The sequence below is a fragment of the Sphaerodactylus townsendi genome, linkage group LG04, assembly GCF_021028975.2.
Source record: "Sphaerodactylus townsendi isolate TG3544 linkage group LG04, MPM_Stown_v2.3, whole genome shotgun sequence".
NCBI classification, from domain to species: Eukaryota; Metazoa; Chordata; class Lepidosauria; order Squamata; family Sphaerodactylidae; genus Sphaerodactylus; species Sphaerodactylus townsendi.
The window spans coordinates 3,890,218-3,905,267 of NC_059428.1; the positions used below are offsets into that span (position 1 = coordinate 3,890,218).

Consider the following 15,050-nt stretch of genomic DNA (forward strand, 5'->3'; position numbering starts at 1 on the left):
GCTCTGGAGGGACAACAACAGAGCATAGAAGCCAAGGGAAAGGAGCTTGCAAGCCACCTTAGGTCTCCTTACAGGAGAGAAAGGTGGGGTATAAATCCAAACTTTTCTTCTTCCCAGGACAGCACTATTACATTTATTTCAGAGGGCAGCGGTGTTGCTCTGCAGTAGAAAAGCAAGCCCGTAAACACTTTAAGACCAACTAGTTTGGGGAATATAAGTTTTTGAACTCTCAACACCTTAAACCCTGAAAATCCTGTTGATTCTGTAAGGTATAACTTAGTTACTCATTGAGTAAAGTTGTACTTCACTTGCTTGTCTTGAAACTGCTGCCCATCAAGTTCAATAGGTGTCCCTTGTGTCCTGTTTCAAGTACAGGCAGGGTGTGAGAGCAATAGCCCCCTTTATATACCCTTGGCAAAGAAGAAAAAGGAAAAAGAAGAGGAAGAGGAGGAGTTTGTATTTATATCCCCAATTTCTCTCCTGTAAAGAGTCTCAAAGGAGCTTACAAACTCCTTTTCTTCCCCCCTCCCAACAACAAACACCCTGTGAGGTGGGTGGGGCTGAGGGAGCTCCAAAGAACTGTGACTAGCCCAAGGTCCCCCAGCTGGCGTGTGTGGGAGTGCACAAGCGAATCTAGTTCACCAGATAAGCCTCCACAGCGCAAGTGGCAGAGCCGGGAATCAAACCGGGTTCTCCGTATTAAAGTGCACCTTCTCTTAACCACTGCATACGCTGGCTCACTGTACTGCGTCTGAACGTGGAGGTTCCATTTAGCTGCTGTCCATCCTGGTGGAGGGAGTAAAGATTCCATCTCATCCAGCACCCTGCAAGTTGAATACGATTAAGTTCAGCAGCATGGCACGATGGCAACCACACTCTTCCTCACCTTGACCTCCCAGCAGCTGTTTAAAGCTACACTTCTTCTGAACATGGAAGTTCCATTTAGCTGAGCTGGTAAGGGCTGCATCCTATGTGAATTTGCCTGTGTGAGGGCAGTCTAGGAGGAACATCGGAGAGAAGCGTTTCCAGTGCAGATTTTCCTCCGGCCTCCTCTCATCCCACAAGACGTATCTTTCGGCCCCAGATTAAATCCGAGCTCTTTCCCCCACGCCCTTCTCAGGTTCTAGGGCAGCGAGAGGAAGATTCATCTGGTGCATTCCTTCTTCTGCCGGAGTCAATAACTTTCATTAACGGAGCAGGCTGGCCCGCAGCCAAATAGTTTTAGTAGCATGTTTTTTTAAACAAAAACTTTTTAAAGACTTGGGTAATTCCTCTTTGTCCAGAAGGCATTTGGGCACCCTCTACTGACAAAGTGTTTGTAATCGCGGCTGTGAAACGGCAATCGGCTTGCAGCTCTATCTTGCAGAGCAAGGCCAGATAGAAATGTGTAAAATAAAGTTAAACTTGAGTGTTGTGGGTTTTCTGGTCTGTATGGCCGTGTTCCAGTAGCATTTTCTCCTGACGTTTCGCCTGCATCAGAGGATCCTCTGAAGATGCCAGCCACAGATGCAGGTGAAACATCAGGAGAAAATGCTACTGGAACACGGCCATACAACCTGGAATCCTGTGTCCAGTTCTGGGCACTGCAATTCAAGAAGGATATTGACAAACTGGAACGGGTCCAGAGGAGGGCGACCAAAATGGTCAAAGGTCTGGACTCCATGCCCTACGAGGAGAGACTTAGGGAGCTGGGGATGTTTAGTCTTGAGAAGGGAAGGTTAAGAGGTGACATGATAGCCATGTTTGAAGGGATGTCATGTTGGTGAGGGAGCAAGCTTGTTTTCTGCTGCTCCAGAGACAAGGACCAGGAGTCATGGGTTCAAGGGGAAGGAAAAGAGATTCCACCTAAACATCAGGAAAAACCTCCTGACCGTCAGGGCTGTTTGACAGTGGAATGTACTACCTTGGAGTGTGGTGGAGTCTCCTTCTTTGGAGGTTTTTAAAGAGAGGCTGGATCGCCATCTGTCAGGAGTGCTTTGGTTGTGTCTTCCTGCGTGGCAGGGGGTTGGACTGGATGGCCCTTGGGGTCTCTCCCATAATTCTAAATGGCATTTTATGAATTCGTTAGAATGCTTTTATCCTGTTCTACCGTTACTATTTTCATTTATAGCACACCTTTCCCAAAGGGTACCCCAAGGTAGATTACAAATATCCTTAGGTTGAAACAGCATTTTATTTGGTTGTGGTGGGTTTTAATTCCTAAGCGTTTTATTTATTTATTAGCATATTTTTATCCTCTTTTGATATTATTTTGTTCATTTATCTTTCTCATTGGGCCCCACAGAAGATAACAAGTATCCTTAGGCTGAAATGGCGGTTGAGTTGTCGGAATATTTTCTCTCCTGCCTTTATGTTACCGTAAAAAAATAATAATAGGGGAGTAGATTTCAGTAAAACAGGAGCAGCAGTGGCGTAGGAGGTTAAGAGCTCGTGTATCTAATCTGGAGGAACCGGGTTTGATTCCCCGCTCTGCCGCCTGAGCTGTGGAGGCTTATCTGGGGAATTCAGATTAGCCTGGGCACTCCCACACACGCCAGCTGGGTGACCTTGGGATAGTCACAGCTTCTCAGAGCTCTCTCAGTCCCACCTACCTCACAGGGTGTTTGTTGTGAGGGGGGAAGGGCAAGGAGATTGTCAGCCCCTTTGAGTGTCCTGCAGGAGAGAAAGGGGGGAGATAAATCCAAACTCTTCTTCTTCTGGAATCCAGACATTTCCAGCCGACAATAGAGGGCTTTGAATGGAGGGATGCAAGCCCAGCATCCGAGAAGAGTTGAATACCTTTGGTCAAATCTGGTTCATGCTGACCCACCTTAAACTATTTGGGGAGGGGTTTTGGCTTAGTAGTAGAGCATCGGCTTGGCATTTAGAAGGTCAGAGGTTCGATCCCCAGCAACTCCCGTAAATCGGACCAGACAGTAGGTGATTTGAAAGACTGCCACCTGAGACCCTGCAGAGCACTGGCGGTCAGAGCCAGCAATACTGATCATGATGGGCCAAGAGTCTAATTCAGGCTGATACCGCACAGGACTATATAGTGGGTGAAGGATGCACCCATAGAGCCAGCGTGGTGTAGTGGTTAAGAGCAGGTGCACTCTGATCTCGAGAACCGGGTCTGATTCCCCGCTCTGTCGCTTGAGCTGCGGAGGCTTATCTGGGGAACCAGATTAGCCTGTGCACTCCAACACATGCCAGCTGGGTGACCTTGGGCTAGTCACAGTTCTTTGGAGCTCTCTCAGCCCCACCCACCTCACAGGGAGTTTGTTGGGGGGGAAGGAGATTGTAAGCATCTTTGAGTCCCCTTACTGGAGAGAAAGGGGGGATATAAATCCAAACTCCTCCTCCTCCTCCTCCTCTTTGCTGTATGGAATCAACTTCAGTATAGAAGAAGAAGAAGAAGAAGAAGAAGAAGAAGAAGAAGAAGAAGAAGAAGAAGAAGAAGAAGAAGAAGAGTTGGATTTATATCCCCCCTTTCTCTCCTGCAGGAGACTCAAAGGGGCTGACAATCTCCTTGCCCTTCCCCCCTCATAACAAACACCCTGTGAGGTGGGTGGGGCTGAGAGAGCTCCGAGAAGCTGTGACTAGCCCAGGGTCACCCAGCTGGCGTGTGTGGGAGAGCACAGGCTAATTTGAATTCCCCAAAGAAGCCTCCACAGCTCAGGCGGCAGAGCGGGGAATCAAACCCGGTTCCTCCAGATTAGATTATAGGACAGCTTCATCTATTTAACTGTGCAAAATCTGAACGTTAAATGAGTTTGGCAGCAAATATGAACACAGAACCAAGTTCTTCTATGTACCAACCCGACAGTCGGCAGCATGGTGCATGCCCTTCCTTTCCTCTCCCAAAGAGATCCGAAAGCACTCCAGGGTGCTGTGAAACTGTACCTTTGCTAGTTATAGTATAACCAGCAGATACCCCCAGCAGAGAAAATCCATTAAAAGCAGAGGAGCCGGGAAACAGACCCCCCTCTGTGCCTTTAAAGGGTAACTCATTGACAGCAATGGCCACACGGCGGGGCGCAGGGAATCGTCTCCAACAGCAATTGTTCCACTTTGGCAGTCCTGTTGTGACCCATGTTCCTAGAAATCTTTGGAGAACCCACGGGACACTGTGGCACCAGAGTCTGGTAGAGAACAAGTCAAACGGGGCCACAGCTAAAGGGCTGCAACGCAGGGTGGTTTGGCTAAACCCCAGATTTCTGTACCACGTGTTGCTCGTTGCTCCGGCGAGCTGAGTTCATTCGCCCGGTTCGGGCTGCTGCTCATTTGCTGTGCGTCTACAAATCCAAAAGAGCAGAAATCCAAAAGAGCAAAAAAAGAGAGCAAAAATATTCTCAGTGGCTGCTTAAATTTCTTACGTGTTTTTTTTACTGCTAGACCACTAGGGGGTTACGGCAGAACAATCTAGGGCCAGAATTTACTAGTTCCCAACTTAAAAAAAACAACAACCTAGCCCTATATAATAAGTAATTAATTTAGTAATTAATAAATAATTAATTAATAGTCAATTTAGTAATTAATAAGTAATCAGTTAGTATGTAATTTAATTTACAATACACAAAGGAAACAAGTTAGAAGAATTGTGTAAATAAATTTGAATATTCACCTTCGTTAAAAGCTTATTGAAAATTATAGATGATATGTTGAACTTGAGTATACGTAGGGGAAGTCTAGAGTAACAAGATTGAGAGAACAATTCAAGATAAGAATGGAAAACTATACATGAATTATCTTGTATAAGTAGGGTGAAGGGCACCCGGGTGAGAGAGATGGGATAAGAGGAGGGGACGTTACCTGTTGTTATTGTCAGGGTGTTCAACTGTTTGTGAATAGAAATATGGTATATGTTAATTTTGTTTTATGTGAATTGTGTAACTATATGTGATATCTGTCTCTGTAACGGTGTGTTATGAAATTTTAATTAATAAAACTTTTTAAAGGGAAAAAAAACCCTAGCCCTTTTCGTAGAGAAGATGTAAGGAGAAATATGCAGCCTGTAGTTTTCCCCTTACAGCTCTGCAATGAAAGGATGGGAGATTTTCACTGGAAAAAAAGAAAGAAAGCTGGAAACTAGTACATTATTGTAATAGATGGCTATGTTATAACACCATTGCGATCTAGAAATTCCTGTTGCCCTCTAATCATCCTCTTTCCAAGTTTTCCCATGTCCTTTCATTGTCTTATTTTTTTAAAAAAAAAGCTTTACCAAATGCATTTTCACTCCTTCTGGATGGGAAGACCTAGCCCACATTTTTCCTACTTCAAGCCTATATTATTACCCTTTTCTCTACCTGCTCCTGGAAGGCTTTTTGAAGTTTTCTTAAAAAAATTTTTTAAAAGCATAACCATAAGCATTGTATTGTCATTGTGCACGCACAACGAAATTTACAGCAGCGTTCCTCGATGCACACAATTTCAGACTCATACCCCATCCACACTTTCCCCTTCCTCCACCCTCCCTACACAGCCCCAAACACATCCACACGAAGCCGCGGAGTTCAGCATCGCCACAGCTCTAGAGTAGAAGCTGTCTCTAAGCCTCTTTGTCCTAGTTTTGATAGACCTGTCTCGTCTGCCGGATGGTAACAGTTCAAAAAGAGAGTGTGCCGGATGAAACGGGTCTCTCAGAATATTTTGGGCTTTCTTTAGGCTTCGGGAATTATAGAGGTCTTCCAAGGAGGGGAGAGGGCAGCCGATAATCCTCTGTGCAGTAGTGATCACCCTTTGGAGCGCATTCCTACCTGCCACTGTGCAACTGGAGAACCATACACAGATGCGGTAGGTTAAGACACTCTCTATTGGTAACTATTACAGCGCTATAATGCTATAATGGGCCAGAAAGTAATGCAGAGAATTCTCACATCTTCCGTTGTTGGTTTGTTGTTTGTTTGTACTCTGGAACACATCCTTGTTGTTTACTTGTTTCAACCAGCGTGGTGGCATGGTTAAGATGACGGGGATTAAACCCTGCATGCAAAACTAATGATCTTCTATAAGTATCAGGGGGATTGTATCTAGTTGATTGAGGCGCATTCCTAGCTCAATGTAATTGCTGCAAGATATAGGTAACCAGCTTGCTATATGTTATCACTGCCATAACAAATTCCACCCAAACACTTACTGATTGGTTCCCCACCCGGGGACATGACAATTTATACCCCACTAAAACATTCTCACTGGACACAGTGTGTAACAGACTTCCCTCTGTGATACACCTCTGAAGATGCCAGCCACAGATGCAGGCGAAACGTTAGGAACAAGATCCACCAGACCACGGCCACACAGCCCGGAAAACCCACCAGAACCAGCGGAAGGTGTTTGGGCACTTGAACTTTGTTCTGGCAATAGCAGTCTAAATGCTTTTCCCTGATGCTGTTTCATAATGGAGAAATCTCCTGAATACAGAGTCTTGTTATTGAACAGTCCAGTGTCCCAACGACCTATCCACTTCATCGGTATCACTGTTCGTTATAGGGTTCACTAATTCCAGATGTAACCCCCATGCTCAGAATGGGTTGACCCAGTAAGGGGTGGAGACTCAAAGCAGCAAGAGGCTGCAGCAGACCTCATGTAGTTGGAGGCGACAAGGCTCCCAGACTCGGACCTTGGTTGTATAAGCCCTTAACACCTTGTTAAGGTAACTGCAATATTGTTGGGAACTACTGGGAAGGTAGTTGTTTATTTTTGCTATGTTGTAAATGTTGGGAGTTTATTGTTTCAGTGTTTCTTTTTGTGGTTGTAATGGGTGAGAGTTCTCCTGGAAACCTTCATCATGTTGAATCCTGTTCACCAAGCCCTTGGAGTCTTCAGGAGCCAACCCACTTGCAAAGAAGAATTGGACTTGGCAGTATCAGTCGACTGTAAATAGAAGGACTTGAAAATGCAACCTGAACAGGACCTTGAAGTGTGATGTTAAATGTTGATGTTTGATGTTAAGAAAGTAAACCATTTTGTTTTTAAAATTTGTTGTTGCAAACTCATTCCAAGTTCTGCCCCATAGAACCCACAAGCTGAGGTTACACAGACATATTATTTTACTTGAAGCTAGTTATTCTCTGGTCTGAAGTGTCCCTTGTACCTGGGCTTCACAGCAAAGTTTAAATTTTTTAAATTTATTCTCGCATTTTTATCCCACCTAATTCCCTACAGGGCCAAGGGCGGCGTCTTTCTTTCAATAATTGCAATAGTTGTTTCTTGTTAGTTTCCAGCGCACCTTCTTGAGTTGCAGTGCCCAGAACTGTACACAATATTCCAGGTGAGGTCTAACCAGTGCTGAACTGTGGCTGGCCCAAGTTCACCGAGCGGGCATCAAGTGGAAGAGAGGGGAATTGAACCCAGCTCTCCAGATAAGAGTCCACCAGGCTGGCATGATTCATACATCACAACTAGATGGAGGATCCCCAAGTTCACAGGCGCCGTCCCTTTCCCCCTCCTTAGTTCCCTCGTAGACAGTTGGAAAACCTAACAGTTTGATGTTTACAGAAATAGTTCAAGAATCCCCAACCGTATTTGAGCCTGTGGACACCTGTGGAATTCCGCTGTAGGGCTCTGGGGCAACCACAAAATGGCTCTCAAGGGAGGCAGAGCCGCATACACACAGAAGGAGGAGGAGGAGGAGGAGGAGGAGGAGGAGGAGGAGGAGGAGGAGGAGGAGGAGGAGGAGGAGGAGAAGAAAAAGGAAGAAGAAGAAGAAGAAGAAGGAGGAGGAGGAGGAAGAAGAAGAAGAAAAGAAAAAGGAAGAAGAAGAAAAAGAAAAGAAGGAAGAAGAAGAAAAAGAAAGAAGGAGGAGGAGGAGAAGAAGAAGAAGAAAAAGGAAGAAGAAGAAAAAGAAGGAAGAAGAAGAAAAAGAAAGAAGAAGAAAAAGAAAGAAGAAAAAGAAAAAGAAAGAAGGAGGAGGAGGAGTTTGGATTTATATTCCCCCTTTCTCTCCTGAAGGAGACTCAAAGGGGCTTACAATCTCCTTTCCCTTCCCCCCCCCCCCACCCAACAAGCACAGTGAGGCAGGTGGGGCTGAGAGAGCTGCAAAGAACTGTGACTATTCAAGATCACCCAGCTGGCATGTGTTGGAATGCACAAGTCAATATGGCTCACCAGATAAGCCCCCTCAGTACAGAGGTATCGATTGGGGCAGGTTACCTGAAAGATTGCCTATTTCCATATAAGCCTTCCCATTTACTAAGATCATCCGGGGCAGGCTGTCTCTCCATCCCATTTGCACACCTGGTCGTGACCCAGGATAGAGCCTTCTTGGGAGTGGCCCCGGACTTTGGAACACTCTTCCTACGGAAGCCTGGTGTGCCCCTTCTTTGCTGTCCTCTGTTGTCAGGTGAAGACATTTTTTATTTTGAACAGCTTTTAACATCTAGATTTCAATTTCATTGCGGAGATAGTTGAGAGTTCCCAGTAGAACGTATTTGTTGTGCTCCCCGTGGGGCCTTTTATCTATCATGTATTTATGCAATTGTTCCCAATTTATGTAACTCTTTCTGACTATGCCAATAAAGGCTTATGTATGTGTGTACATCTAGATTTCAGCAAGCATTTCAAGTTTTTTAGGTGTATTTTAACAATCTTTTAATGGTACGGGATGATTTTATTGTATTTTATTGCATTGTATTCGGTTTTATTGTTATTGCGTTATTGTATTTTATAGCATTTTGTAAGCCACCTTGAACATGGCTATAGAAAGCTGGCTGTAAACAAACAAACAAACAAACAAACCACCCACCGACCCACCCACCCCCACGGGCCTAGCTTACATAACAGCAAACCAGGGCCTGTTGTTACCTCTGACCCCTACCAAAGCAAAGACAAAAGTAAAAAATTAGTAGCGAAACAAAGCTCTGTCTTCTGCAGATTGTTGGTTTTATTAAAACGATTCAATAAATAAAACACATTTAAAGACATTTGACTGCATGCGTTTACGTTAGTTATTTTATATTAGTTTATGAAGCCCTAACCGCGCATTGCAACTTTCAGATATCTCTGTCCCCAATCCATCCGATGATGCACGAAGAAAAAGAAGAAGAGTTTGGATTTATACCCCCCCTTTCTTTCCTGTAAGGAGACTCAAAGGGGCTTACAATCTCCTCCCCCTCCCAACAAACACCCTGTGAGGTGGGTGGGGCTGAGAGAGCTCCGAAGAGCTGTGACTAGCCCAAGGTCACCCAGCTGGCGTGTGTTGGAGTGCACAAGCTAATCTGGTTCCCCCGATAAGCCTCCGCAGCTCAAGTGGCAGAGCGGGGAACCAAACCCGGCTCTCCAGATCAGAGTGCACCTGCTTTTAACCACTACACCACGCTGGCTCTCTGTCGTCAGTCCGCCGTGCTCAGCCCCCACTGCTCTGACTGGCTGCAGCTTTCTAGGGGTCTACAGGTACCCATGAGAAACGAATGCGGACGGGGCAGCATGCATACGCCAGAACTCTGCGTACACTTCGAGCGCGCCCCCAAGATTCTGGATTGGTACTCCTGTGCATTCTTTCCTAGCATATGCGACCCTGATGGATAGAAACTTGCTTTCTTCACAGTAAAAAGTTTTAGAAGGATAATATTCTTAAGTAGCCCAATTCCAAACCTCCCTCCCGATTTCATGCTCTTCGGGGCAGGCAGAAGATTGGCGATTGGGCACACCTAGCATCGCCGCTATTCGACTTTCTTGTAGAATAGGGTTCCCCTACCCTGCTGGGCAGGTCTGGTAGATCACAGTTCACAGTTCCTGTGTCACAGTTATGTGTCCCCCACGGCGTGCACCCTACTAAAAAAAGTTTTGAAGTGGATGCATTGGTGCCAGTTCCAAGCTGGTTCCCACCGGAGAAACCCAGGGCAGATGGAGAGAACCGAATGCATAAAGCCCCATTTCCTAAATCACTGGCAATTAATTGCAACAGAAAAGTTTTTAGGGCCAAGTCTTCCAACCGTCTCTAAAATCTGTTTTCCCCAATCCTGCAACGGTTATCCTGTCCATTGGCCGTGCTGGCAAGGGCTGATGGGAATCGTAGTCCATGAACATCTGCAGGGTCAAAGTGGGACACGCCTTCTGTAGATGACTTGGAGACGTCTCGTCAAAAAACAAAAAGTTCACAAGTCTCGTTTGGAACCCACGGGTGAGATTGGGATGACGTGGGCTCCGTCCTCAGAAAACGGAAGTGATACTTCATCCAGAGGTGGGATCCAGCAGGTACTCACAGGTTCCCGAGAGTAGGTTACTAATGTGTGTGCCGAGAGGGGGTTACTAATGGGTGATTTTGCCACGTGATTTTTGCCTTAGTTACGCCCCTCCTCTCAGCAGTAGCACGCAGAACTTGAAGCAGTCTAGCAGGAGGTGCGCAGGCGTGCGTGGCAGCCTGCGCCTGCGTGCATTCGTTTCCCGCCCAAGGACCGGCGCAGCGGCTGCGTCCTTGCCACAGCCCTGCCCAGGAATGCCCCGCCCCTGGAATGCCAGGCCACGCCCCCGTCGTGCCCCGCCCAGCCCCATTGGCGCTTCGCCACAGTTTGAATCCCACCACCATGGGAACCTGGTACTAAAATGTTTGGATCCCATCACTGACTTCATCTTTGATAACCGCCAGGCAGGAAGTTCTCCTTCATCCTGTAGACCCCTGAACTTCTCAACAGACAGAATCTGCCCCCTCGTGACATCTGTCAATCCAACTTTACGTCAGCTTGGCCAAATGGACTCTGGAAAGCCGATCCCCTGGTCTTGGAGACGCCCAAAACTTCTTGACAAAGAGGATTTCTCCCCTCACGCTGCCGATGTCACTTCACGGGAGTCTGAGGCAGCGCGGACTCTGGAAAGCTCCTACCTCGGAAATCTTGTTGGCCTGGAAGCTGCTACTGAATATTTTGTGTCATTCTCAGTCTTGCCTAAACCCCTTCGCCCTGTTTCGTGGTCTCTCTTCCAGCATGCAGTTTTCCTGGAAACAAATATGGAAGTAGCCATCTGCGAATGAATCCTCACAACGTTAAAGAGGGAGCAACGCACTAGAAGCCTGCTTTTTTACACAGTAATGTTATCCATTATTGAGGGAAGGATTGTGGCTCAGTGGTAGAACATCCGCTTGGCATGTAGAAGGCCGCGGGTTCGATCCCCGGCATCTCCAGTTAAAACGACCAGGCAGCAGGTGATGGGAAAGACTTCTGCTTGAGACCCTGGAGAGCCGTGAAGAGGGGTTGTGGCTCAGTGGTGGAACATCTGCTTGGCATGCTGAAGGCCGCAGGTTCAAGACCCGGCATCTCCAGTTAAAGGGACCAGGCAGCAGGTAACATGAAAGATCTCCACCTGAGATCTGAGCAGACAATACTGACTTCCACAGACCTTCAGGAGTTATGTTTCCACTTTGAACTGACTTTATCCAGCAAGTGCCGGGTGCTTTCCCGGAACTTGCGTTGGGTGAAGTAGAAGAGGATCGGGTCCAGGACGCTGTTCATGCTGGCGAAAGGCCGGGTGCACTTGTACACGATGGCGAAGGACTGGAGGGTGAAACAGGGCACCCCCTTCAAGGACCGGACGATCAGGTAGATGGTCTTGGTCAGGTGGAACGGGAAGAAGCTGATGGCGAAGGCCAGGACGACGATGACAATCATCCGGACCGCCTTGTCCTTCTTCTTGCGGACGGCCAAGCCGATGAGCTCGTCCTTCTGGCAGAGGATGCGGGTCATGGAGCAGTAGCACCCCACCACGAGGACGAAAGGGATCAGGAAGCCCGTGATCGTCAAGGCGATGCCGTAAGGGAAGTAGCTGGCCGAGCGGTCCGGGGGGCTCAGGTCGTAGCACACGGTCCGGTTCCTTTGGATGCCGGTGGAGGCGAACACGAACGTGGGCAGGCACTGCGCGACCACGAGGAACCACACGCCGCCACACACCACCCAGGTGAACCCTTTGCCCCGTTTCTTGTGCCAGGTGGAGAGCGGGTGGCAGATGCCCAGGTAGCGCTGGACGCTGATGCAGGTCAGGAAGAGGATGCTGCCGTGCAGGTTGGTGTAGAACTGGAAGCGCACGAAACGGCACGTGAAGTCGCCGAACGGCCAGTAGTCCTTCTGGGTGTAGTTGTAGATGAGGAGCGGCAGGGAGCAGACGTACAATAAGTCGGCTGTCGCCAGGTTCAGCATGTAGATGGTGGTGCGGGTCAGCGCCTTCCGGGACAGCCACACCTAAGAACATAAGAACATAAGAACAAGCCAGCTGGATCAGACCAGAGTCCACCTAGTCCAGCTCTCTGCTACTCGCAGTGGCCCACCAGGTGCCTTTGGGAGCTCACCTGCAGGAGGTGAAAGCAATGGCCTTCTGCGGCTGTTGCTCCCGAGCACCTGGTCTGCTAAGGCATTTGCAATCTGAGATCAAGGAGGATCAAGATTGGTAGCCATAAATCGACTTCTCCTCCATAAATCTGTCCAACCCCCTTTTAAAGCTATCCAGGTTAGTGGCCATCACCAGCTCCTGTGGCAGCATATTCCAAACACCAATCCCACGTTGCGTGAAGAAGTGTTTCCTTTTATTAGTCCTAATTCTTCCCCCCAGCATTTTCAATGGATGCCCCCTGGTTCTAGTATGGTGAGAAAGAGAGAAAAATGTCTCTCTGTCAACATTTTCTACCCCATGCATAATTTTATAGAGTTCAATCACATCCCCCCTCAGACATCTCCTCTCCAAACTAAAGAGTCCCAAACGCTGCAGCCTCTCCTCATAGGGAAGGTGCTCCAGTCCCTCAATCATCCTCGTTGCCCTTCTCTGCACTTTTTCTATCTCTTCAATATCCTTTTTGAGATGTGGCGACCAGAATTGAACACAGGACTCCAAGTGCGGTCGCACCACTGCTTTATATAAGGGCATGACAATCCTTGCAGTTTTATTATCAACTCCTTTCCTAATTATCCCCAGCATAGAGTTTGCCTTTTTCACACCTGGACGATCACGATGGCGTTCAAGGGCAGCCCCACCACAAAGACCACGGAGTAGACCAGCGGCAGGAGGACCTGCTTGAATTCCTCATGGAAAGTGCAAGAGTTCTTTCCACCGGCAGATGCGGTCAAGTTATCCATCCCTGCGCTATCAGGGTCTCCTCACGTTCAGCTCAGAGCTGAGGTTTTTTCCTGGCCGAATGGGACCTGCAGTTGAGACATACGCAGAGCAGTTAGATTTGGTTTATTTCATGGGTTCTCTCTGTTTTTTAAAACAAAAAATACATTTTATTGCAAATTAAATAATACGTAGCAATTCTTACTTAGCAATATAGTTATCACACAACAATATATCCCATAACATCCACCTTTCCGCTAACATCTTATTGCTACATTTCCAAAAACATCAAAAAAAGAGTAAAAAGAAAGGAGGAAAAGGAGAAAGGGAGGAAAAAGAAAAGAAAAAACAAGGAAGAAAACAGAAAAAGAAGGAGAAGAAAAAGAAGAGGAAAGAGACAGGAAAAAGAAAACCAAAACCAAAATGTAAATAGAAAGTACTAGACTTCCAATTAAAGAAGAGAAGAGAGAAGAGTTTGGATTTATATCCCCCCTTTCTCTCCTGTAGGAGACTCAAAGGGGCTTACAATCTCCTTGCCCTTCCCCCCTCACAACAGGCACCCTGTGAGGTGGGTGGGGCTGAGAGAGCTCCGAGAAGCTGTGACTAGCCCAAGGTCACCCAGCTGGCATGTGTGGGTGTGCACAGGCTAATCTGAATTCCCCAGATAAGCCTCCACAGCTCTGGCGGCAGAGCGGGGAATCAAACCCGGTTCCTCCAGATTAGATACACGAGCTCTTAACCTCCTACGCCACTGCTGCTCCTTTTGTTTCTTTAAAAAACTTAACCTTATACCTTATATTGATTAAATAATTGGCTTCTAACATTGATGGTAAATGAACATGTTTTTGAATTATGTTTCAGTTTGAAGGTAGTCGTTAAATGGTCGCCAAATGTTCATGATGGTTTCCACATTCTTATTTTTTTAATACACCCGATAAAGAGTTCTCTCACACACAACGTTTTCTTACGCTGCATCAGACGGTCAATTTGCTTATTCATTTAAAGCACTTATTAGCTGCCTTTTTTGTTATGGGGTTCAAATCAGCATACTACAGGGATAAAACACATAAAACACAAAGGCCGATTACCCATTGGCACTGGGGTCACAGTGGGATCGGAAGAGGATCCCGGCAAGAAATCTTGTCCCAATGTGCTACCTCATTGTGGTCTCTTCTAACTATAGCAGTGGTGGCGAACCTTTGGCACTCCAGATGTTATGGACTACAATTCCCACAAGCCCCTGCCAGCATTGGCAATTGATGGGGCTGATGGGAATTGTAGTCCATAACATCTGGAGTGCCAAAGGTTCGCCACCACAGAACTATAGGAATCTGTGATCCTATTCCAGCCTTCGACAATCTCTTGTTATAATTTTAACTTGCCACTAGATGGAACCATCACGTAAGAAGCTTAGATATTCCTCTCAGTCCCAAGGGACGGAGAACAGGGATAGAAAAGCGAGCAATTAATTCAGTCCAAATTATATCTTCCTCACAAGATCTGCTCGAGGGTTATAGACAGTTCAGATACCTGCATGACTCTTTGACTAAAGAAGGGTTACCTAGAAAGACACGGAGGGCCCAGAAATATCTATCTGTTTTATTTTATTACTTTTATATCCTACCCTCCCCAACCAAAAATCAGGCTCCAGGTGATTCGCAAACATTTTAAAGGCGAAAGATTTATACGATCTGCAGAGAAACCAGAGACTCTTGCTCACATTATACTTGACTGCCTGAGATATGTGGGTATTAGAAATTTCTCTCCTGGGCGGGTCTTAGACAAATCTGAAAGAGACTCTGACAACTCTGTTGTGGAGCTTTTGTTAAATAACACAGCGGCCGTGCTCTTGGAAAAAGTAGCAAAATTTCTTTTACAAGTGACAGAATTTTCTAAGTAACGTCCAATGCTAGATACAGTTTATCTGTCTGTGTTTTGAATGTACTTTTGATTTGTACTTCAGAAATGTCTGTAATGCTCTGGAGCCTATTTTAATATGCCTAATAAAGGTTGTTGTATTGTAATATTTTAAAAGC

At 46.6% G+C, this 15,050-nt stretch overlaps 1 protein-coding gene across 5 annotated transcripts in view; it reads right to left on the reverse strand.

Annotated features, from left to right (window-relative positions):
- Window positions 1-11,180: 11,180 nt before the first annotated feature.
- The window catches only part of P2RY6 (pyrimidinergic receptor P2Y6), a 55,451-nt gene continuing 51,581 nt past the window's right edge, over window positions 11,181-15,050 (reverse strand). For all 5 annotated transcript variants that reach the window (XM_048493966.1, XM_048493967.1, XM_048493970.1 and 2 more), the window contains exons 2-3: window positions 12,900-13,103; window positions 11,181-12,149 (exon numbers count right to left, since the gene is read on the reverse strand). In XM_048493966.1, the coding sequence (XP_048349923.1) occupies window positions 11,316-12,149; window positions 12,900-13,037 (972 nt within the window). In that variant the 5' untranslated portion in view covers window positions 13,038-13,103 and the 3' untranslated portion in view covers window positions 11,181-11,315. The remainder of the gene's footprint in view (window positions 12,150-12,899; window positions 13,104-15,050) is intronic.